Source organism: Otolemur garnettii, unplaced genomic scaffold (genome assembly GCF_000181295.1).
Source record: "Otolemur garnettii isolate 467f Iridium unplaced genomic scaffold, OtoGar3 scaffold00007, whole genome shotgun sequence".
Taxonomy (NCBI): domain Eukaryota; kingdom Metazoa; phylum Chordata; class Mammalia; order Primates; family Galagidae; genus Otolemur; species Otolemur garnettii.
In genome coordinates, this window is record NW_003852402.1 from 7,471,417 (window position 1) to 7,480,335 (window position 8,919).

Genomic DNA, 8,919 nt, shown 5'->3' on the forward strand with positions numbered 1-8,919 from the left:
GCCTCCCAAGCAGCTGGGACCACAGGCACCCGCCACAAGGCCCGGCCACTTTTTTTTTGGTTGCAGCCATCATTGTTGTTTGGCGGGCCTGGGCTGGGGACTCGAACCCGCCACCTTAGGTGCATGTGGCTGGCACCCCAGCTGCTTGAGCCACAGGCGCCGAGCTGGAATAGTTCTTTTTTCAGTGTTCACATATACTTTGCAGGAAGCCTATTCTGGATGCCCTAAGTATTTCACAGCAACTTGTAGAGTAGGCATAATTAGTGGGCATTTACCAGCTTGGATACTGATGTCAGTTAATTGAAGATTTATCATCCTGAGCAACAGGAAACATATAACTTCTTCCTTTTTTTTTTTGTTTGTTTGTTTTTTGAGACTATAGCCAAGGCTAGAATCAGCTTAGCTCAATGAAACCTCAAACGCCAGGGCAGGAAGGTGAGCTTCCTGCCTCAGCCTCCCAAGTGGCTGGGACTATAGGCATGTGCCACCATGCCTGGATATTTTTTCTTGTTTTTTTTTAGACAGAGCCTCAAGCTGTCCCCCTGAGTAGAATGCCATGGCATCATAGCTCACAGCAACCTCCAACTCCTGGGCTCAAGTGAGTCTCCTGCCTCCGCCTCCCAAGTAGCTGGGACCACAAGCATATAATGCCCAGCTATTTTTTTGTTGCAGCCATTATTGTTGTTTGGCAGGCTGGGGCTGGATTCGAACCCGCCATCTTAGGTGTATGTGGCTGGCGCCTTAGCCATTTGAGCCACAGGCGCCGAGCCTTTTCTTTTTTTTTTTTTTAAGACAGAGTCTCACTATGTTGCCCTCAGTAGAGTGCTGTGGCATCACAGATCACCACAACCTCAAACTCTTGGGCTTAAGTGATTCTTTTGCCTCAGCCTCCCAAGTAGCTGGGATTACAGGTGCCTGCCACAATGCCTAGCTATTTTTTTGTTTAGTAAGCCCAGGCTGGGTTTGAACCCACCAGCCCTGGTGTATGTGGCTGGTGCCCTAACCACTGAGCTATGGGCCCTGAGCCTAGATTTATTTATTTATTTATTTATTTTGTGGAGATAGGTTCTTGCTATGTTGCTCAGGCTGGTCTGGATCTCCTGAGATCTTTCTTTCTTTCTTTTTTTTTGAAGTTTTTGGCAGGGGCTGGGTTTGAACCCGCCACCGCTGGCATATGGGGCTGGCGCCCTACTCCTTTGAGCCACAGGTGCTGTCCCCAGAGATCTTTCTACCTCAGTGTCCCACAGTGCAGGGATTACAGGTGTGTGGCACTATACTTGGCTTATACTTCTTTTTTATTGATAATAGAAATTCTGGCAGCCTGAACTTAGAGGTGGGAGATGCTCAATGGTTCGTTCAACTCGACCACCTAGCATCTTAATTTCTAAGTTGAGGTTTTACATTTTTATTGAACAATTATACTTTGGATACAGAAGAAAAATCACATCTTCAGTGATACTAAAGGTCATACTTTTCAAGTTTCAACAATGTTACTGAAGCAACTAATATCCTCCCCTTCAACCTCCAGAATCATCACAAAAGGATTAAGAGTTAACTTCTCATTTTTGTCCTTTTCCATCCTGTCATTTTATGTTTTCTGAATATTGAGCTAGTAATGCGGTATGCAGTGAATCAGAATGTACTGCCATCTTCTGGGAGAAATCAGTACTGACTTCTTTTGTTTTAACCCTCGTTAAAGGCTCAGCCCCTCTTACAAATGACAAATCATAAGGGCCATTACCTAAACTGAATAGCTTTATATAGGGTAAAAACCTAGCAGCATGTTTGGTGATCTTGTGTACTGGGGTCAAGAGAAGTGTAGTACCTTGAAGCCATTATTTTCTTTAACATTCTTCATGATCCCTAATTCTTTAAGCTTCTGTCCTATCAGTTTCAGCATCATGCTGTATATGTTGTCCAAGCTTGTCCCAGGGGAGCAGAGGGTCAGGCAAGCTTTCTGAATCTCTAGAACAGCTTCATAGAGTTCTGCCTGCGGTGCAGTGAACCTGGGGACAGAAAACCCAAAGAACTTAAATTTATTTATTTATTCTTTTTTTCGAGACAGAGTCTTACACAGTTGTCCTGGGTAGAACACTGTGGTGTCACAGCTCACAGCAACCTCATACTCTTGGGGTCAAGTGATCCTCTTGCCCCAGCCCTCTAAGTAGCTCGGACCACAGGTTCCGGCCACAATTCACAGCTAGTTTTTCTATTTTTAGTAGAAAGGGGGTCTTGCTCTTGCTCAGGCTGGTCCCAAACTCCTGAATGCAGGCAATCTACCTGTATCAGCCTCCCAGAATGCTAGGATTACATATGTTAGCCACTGCGCTCGGCCAGAACTTGAATTTAGTATAATCTGATATTGTGAGAATTTTGCTTTTAGTTTGATCAGAAAAACCCCAAAAGGATGATGATAGGACATTTTTGATGTTTAATAAGTAATAATATCATTACTAACAGGACCTTAATTAGGCCCTAGATGCTCAATAAGCACAGTGATAGTCTTTCAAGCTGGAGCAGCAACACAATCTCTCGTTAAGATACATGTGAGGTGAAGCTAGAAGATGGACTCAGCCATGAATGCAGTCAGAGAGCCAGACCAGGCCCACCTTCAAACCTTTCTAATCCCTTATAGTACAGACTACCATTAAAGGCTCGGCACCTGTGGCTCAAGTGGCTAAGGCGCCAGCCACATACACCCAAGGTGGCAGGTTCGAATCCAGCTTGGGCCTGCCAAACAACAGTGACGGCTGCAACCAAAAAAAATAGCCAGGTATTGTGGCGGGCGCCTGTAGTCCCAGCTACTTGGGAGGCTGAGGCAGGAGACTCACTTGAGCCCAGGAGCTGGAGGTTGCTGTGAGCTGCAATGCTATGGCACTATACCCAGGGGGACAGCTTGAGGCTCTGTCTCAAAAAAAAAAAAAAGAAAGGGACTGTCAGAAACACAAAATGGAGACATGAGTGAAGAAACAGTGGAAAATGTAAAAGTAAAAAAAAACAAAAAAACAAAAAAACAACAGACTACCATTAAAAAAAAAAAAAAGTCTGGTGCAGTGGCTCACGCCTATAATCCCAGCACTTAGTGAGGCTGAGGCAGGTAGGAGTTGAGACCAGCTTGAGTAAGAGTGAGACTCTGTCTCTAAAAACAGAAAAACTAGCAGGGCATTGTAATAGGTGCCTGTACTCCTGTTACTTGGGAGACTGAGGCAAGAGGATTTCTTGACCCCAAGAGGTTGCTGTGAGCTATGAAACCACAGCACTGTACCCAGCGTGACAGAGTGAGAATCTGTCTCTAAATAAATAAATGAATGAATGAATGAATAAATAAAAATAAAAAGAAGGAAAGCCTAGGCATGCATTTCTGATATATAGGACAAACGAGACAATACTCTGGCTATTTGTAACTTACTAGTATTTAGGTGTCCTTAAAATAACAATTTCTTTAGGAATCATGGGGTAAAATGAGAGAAAAGTGAGCTGGGATGATGTTCAATATGTATTCTTCTTCTTCTTCTTTTTTTTTTTTTTTTGAGACAGATTTTCACTTTGTTGCCCTTGGTAGAGTGCCTGCCATGGTGTCACAGCTCACAGCAACCTTGAACTCTTGGGCTCAAGCGATTCTCTTGCCTCAGCCTCCCTAGGAGCCAGGACTACAAAGCACCCACCACAACACCCATCTAATTTTTCTACTTTTAGCAGAGATTGGACTTTGCTCTCGCTCAGGCTGGTCTCAAACTCCTGAGTTCAAATGATCCACCTGCCTTGCCATCCTGAGTGCTAGGATTATAGGTGTGAGCCACCTTGCCCAGCTAATTTACAACTTCTCAAAGCTGGTCGTCATTTGATTAGGGAAATTCCATTCTAACTTCACTAAGAATATTTTGTTTGACCATGAAACAATGTTAAATTTTGTCCAATGCTTTTTCTATGAATATTGAAATTACCATTTGATTTTTCTGCTTTATTCTGGATGATGAATTATAGTGACTTTAAAATGTTAAATCAACCTTGTATTCATCTGGAGATATATATATATATATATAATATGTATATATTTATTTATTTATTATTATTATTTTTTAAAATAATTTAATTATTTTTTTTTTTGCAGTTTTTGGCCAGGGCTGGGTTTGAACCCACCACCTCTGGCATATGGGGCCGGTACCCTATTCCTTTGAGCCACAGACACCGTCCTATTTTTTATTTTATTATTATTATTATTTTTTTGAGACAGGAGACTCAAGTTATCCCCCTGGGCAGAGTACTGTGGCATCACAGCTCACAGCAACCTTCAACTCCTGGGCTCAACCAAGTCTCCTGCCTCAGCCTCCCAAGTAGCTGGGACCACAGGTACCCGCCACAACACCTGGCTATATTTTTTGGTTGCAGCCATCATTGTTGTTTGACGGGCCCAGGCTGGATTTGAACCCACCACCTTGGGTGTACGTGGCTGGCGCCTTAGCTACTTGAGCCACAGGCGCCGATCCCCTCCTTTTTATTTTTGAGATAGAGTCTCAAGCTGTCACTCTGAGTAGAGTGCGGTAGCATCACATTTCACCTCAAACTCTTGGGCTCAAGCAATCCTCTTGCCCCAGCCTGCCAAGTAGCTGGGGACTATAGGTGCCTGCCAAAACACCTGGCTTATTTATTATTGGAGAAAGTGTCTTGCTTTGGCTCAAGTTGGTCTTGAACTCCTGAGTTCAAGCAATCTACCTACCTTTGCCTCCCAGACCAGAGTGCTAAGATTATAGGCATGAGCCACCATACCTGCCAAAACTTGCAAATTAAATTTTTTTTTTGAAACAGAGCCTCAAGCTATCACCCTGGGTAGTGCCGTGGCATCACAGCTCATAGCAACCTCCAACACCTGGGCTCAAGCGATTCTCCTGCCTCCACCCCTCAAGTAGCTGGGACTATAGGTGCCCGCCATAGCATCTGGCTATTTTTTGGTTGCAGCCGTCATTGTTGTTTGGCAGGCCTGGGTTGGATTCGAACCTGCCAGCTCAGGTGTATGTGGCTGGTGCCTTAGCTGCTTGAGCCAAGACAAATTTAAAAAAAAAATTTTTTTTTGCAGTTTTTGGCTGGGCCTGGGTTTGAACTTGCCACCTCCAGCATATGGGGCCAGCGCTTTACTCCTTTGCGCCATAGGTGCCGTCCCCAAATTTAAAAATATTTTTACAAAAAAAATAAATAAAATTTAAAAACATTTCTTTTTTACAGAGATAGGTTATTGCTATGTTGCTAAGGCTGGTCTTGAACTCCTGACTTCAAGTGATCCAATAGAGCAACACCCTTTCTCTAAAAAATACCTATGTGTGTTCATTAACTAGGTGTTTTTAGATAGATGATCCTGTGATATGATGAACAAAACAGGCTCAGAACCTGCCACCTCCATTATATGGGGCCACAGGTGCTGCCCAATCAGGAGCTTTTCAAAGAAAGCTAACCCGACTTAGGGGGGACCTGTGTATTTCTAGAGTCATTTTTTCCAAATACATGTATATTCTAACTCTCATTCCTACGAAGCAGTGGGATACATTATTCTGTAGACACCTTACCTCCCATTGACAGGCCAAGTACGGGTGATGTCACTGACGTAGGAGGAAGACTCACAACCTCCATCCAGAAGTACCATTTCTCCATCCTGGAACAAAGTAAGATAGACAAAGTGAGTAATAATCTCAGATTCACTTTTTTAAAAAAATTAAATCATCACTGTATACATTAATGCAGTCATGGGGTATAATGTGCTGGTTTTATATACAATTTGAAATATTTTCATCAAATTGGCTACCACAGCCTTCATGGCATTCTCTTAGTTATTGTGTTAAGACATTCATTATACTACATTTAGTAAGTTTCACATGTACCCTTGTAAGATGCACTGTAGGTGTGGTCCCACCAATTACCCTCCTTCTACCTATCCTCCCCCCCTCCCCTCCCTTTCCCCATATTCTTGGGGTATAATTGGGTATAATTGAGTACATTCATATAAAATCTCATAACTGTAAATTGTTTCTTCTAATCTAAACTATGCTTTTTCTTTTATTAAAAGAAGAAAGCTTTAATTTAAAGGAGACTAATCTCTGTTTCCTTCTCATAAGAAAGAGCATCTAAACTTTTTAATGAAATTGAGATTGGTTCAAGAAAGACCACACTGCAGTGTCCAAAGAACTAGACAGCTTGGGTTTGAATGAATAGATATAAACATCAGCACATCATAAATCTTACTATTAGCAATAACAATTTATTTACTTATTTTTTTTTTTGAGACAGAGCCTCAAGCTGTCCCCCTGGGTAGAATGCAGTGGCATCATAGCTCACAGCAACCTCTTAACTCCTGTGCTTAAGCAATTCTCTTGCCTCAGCCTCCCAAGTAGCTGGGACTACAGGCACCCGCCACAACGCCCGGCTATTTTTTGTTTGTAGTTGTCGTTGTTTGGCAGGCTCGGGCTGGATTTGAACCTGCCCGCTCTGGTGAATGTGGCTGGTGCCTTAGCCACTTGAGCTACAGGTGCTGAGCTAACAATAACAAGTTTTAAAAATTCTATATGCCGGCTTGGCGCCTGTGGCTCAAGTGGCTAAGGTGCCAGCCACATACACATAAGGTGGCGGGTTCGAATCTAGCCCGGGCCACCAAACAACAATAATGGCTGCAACCAAAAAATAGCCGGGCGTTGTGGCGGAGCGCCTGTGGTGCCAGCTACTTGGGAGGCTGAGGCAGGAGACTCGCTTGAGCCTAGGAGTTGGAGATTGCTGTGAGCAGTGAAGCCATGGCACTCTACCTACGGGGGACAGCTTGAGGCTCTGTCTCAAAAAAAAAAAAAAAAGTTCCATATGCCTTTGTTTTTATTGGAATTAAAAATAAAAAAAGAAATATAAAAAAATCCTGGGCGGTGCCTGTGGCTCAGTGGGTAGGGTGCTGGCCCCATATACCAAGGATGGAGGGTTTGAACCCAGCCCTGGCCAAACTGCAACAGAAAAATAGCTGGGTATTATGGCAGGAGCCTGTAGTCCCAGCTACTTGGGAGGCTGAGGCAAGAGATTCGGCTAAGCCCAAGAGGTGGTTGCTGTGAGCTGTGACGCCACCACACTCTACCGAGGGAAATAAAGTGAGACTCTGTCTCTTAAAAAAAAAAATCCTGTATAAGTTGGTAGTAAGGGCCTTATTCAAACACAATTGCCCTTACTTTGGAACATGGCCTGTCTCAGTGGGTCATGCCTGTAATCTTAGCACTTGCTTGAGCTCAGGAGTTTGAGATGAGCCTGAGCAAGAGCAAGATCCCATCTTTACTAAAAACAAAAAAACTAGCCAGGTGTTGGGGCAGGCGCCAGTAGTCTCAGCTACTTGGGAGGGTGAGGCAAGAGGATCTCTTGAGCCCAAGAGTTTGAAGCCACTGTGAACTATGATGCCATGGCACTCAACCCCAGGACGACTCAGTGAGACTGTCTCAAGACAATGAAAAAAAGAACTGCTCCTATCAAATAAGGATAATGTGAGGATAAAATAACATAATGTCTGCAAAACCATTTTATAAACAATATATGCTTTTAAAATGGTTAATTTGTGAAAGGTGAAGGTCAGGAGATCTTGGGATTCTCAAGTTTTTAAACAGAGCATCTGGACCTAGTGGGAGCAGTACTGGAAGGTATTTCCTGTACCTTGATGAGCTGATTATTCTTCACATAGTGCAAAGTGTTAGACCGGTTACCACCAGCAACGACAGGTGGGTAGGCTAAGATGTCTGCACCTCGAGCTCGGCATTCAAATTCAAACTGTGAAAAACAACGACCTGGTATGACTAAAGGATTTCTATAGGGCTGCTCTAGCCCAGACTCTCTTTTAACAATCCAGACCTCCATACCTGTACTTACCTTAGGTCATCATTGAACACTCATATCCAACCAAACGTTTTATGTCATCATTTCCTCCCATTCATTTTCATCCCATGTACTGTAACATATGCATGCTATGGATCTTCTTTTATTCCCACTAATCCCGTATTCAATCCTATTATTATTATTTTTTTCACACAGTTAAAGTAGCCTTTATTCAACCTAGAGTACAGGTGGGGTGATATTTCTGACCAGGGAGAAATCTACCATTCAACCCTATTATTAAATGAGTTCGTTTCTCTTCATTGTTCTCTAAATTTCCCATATTTTTAAAATTAAGTTTAGAAGAGAACATAGAATGCCTATGACAAAGGCTGAGTTCTGCACTAGGTGTGGTGGCTCATGCCTCTAATCCCAGCACTCAGGAGGCTGACGTGGGCATTGTCTGAACTCACAAGTTGGAGACCAGTGTGAGCCAGAGTCAGACTCTGCCTCTAAAAATATAGCCAGGCATTGTGGTAGGTGCCAGCAGTCCCAGCTAGTAGGGAGGCTGAAGCAAGAGAATTGTTTAAACCCAAGAGTTTGAGTTTGCTGTGAGCTGTGATGCCATAGCACTCTACCAACAGTGACAAAGTGAGAGTCTGTCTCAAAAAAAAAAAAAAAGGCTGAGTTCTGAGATACAATCACAAAAGGTTATTGTTTGCTTATTAAGATAAACAATGAAATATGCTCCACGTGTTTTTATAATAGCTCTAAATTATTAATTTCAACTTTTTTTGCAGTTTTTGGCCGGGGCCAGGTTTGAATCCACCACCTCTGATATATGGGGCTGGCGCCCTACTCCTTGAGCCATAGGCACTGCCCTAATTTCAACCTTTCAAATATTACTAACTTAAATACCCTGGAAAAGTGAAAAAAGACAGTAAGCAAATTAGCCCTATTCATTTCACTACGTAACCCCCAGCCTCTTCCTCCCTGTATCTACTCACCTCACATAGTTAAGTCTTACTTTCTTCATTGGTTCTACTTTGCAATGCTCTTCCTTTAAATGTAGCATTGCATGGTTTTTTTTTTTTTTTTTTT

At 43.0% G+C, this 8,919-nt stretch overlaps 1 protein-coding gene across 1 annotated transcript in view; it reads right to left on the reverse strand.

The window, feature by feature from the left end:
• Positions 1 to 8,919, reverse strand: part of XPNPEP3 (X-prolyl aminopeptidase 3) — a 55,353-nt gene that overhangs the window by 9,667 nt on the left and 36,767 nt on the right. Inside the window, exons 5-7 of the mRNA XM_012814122.2 lie at positions 7,663 to 7,836; positions 5,559 to 5,644; positions 1,826 to 2,006 (exon numbers count right to left, since the gene is read on the reverse strand). Of these exons, the coding sequence (XP_012669576.1) occupies positions 1,826 to 2,006; positions 5,559 to 5,644; positions 7,663 to 7,836 (441 nt within the window). The remainder of the gene's footprint in view (positions 1 to 1,825; positions 2,007 to 5,558; positions 5,645 to 7,662; positions 7,837 to 8,919) is intronic.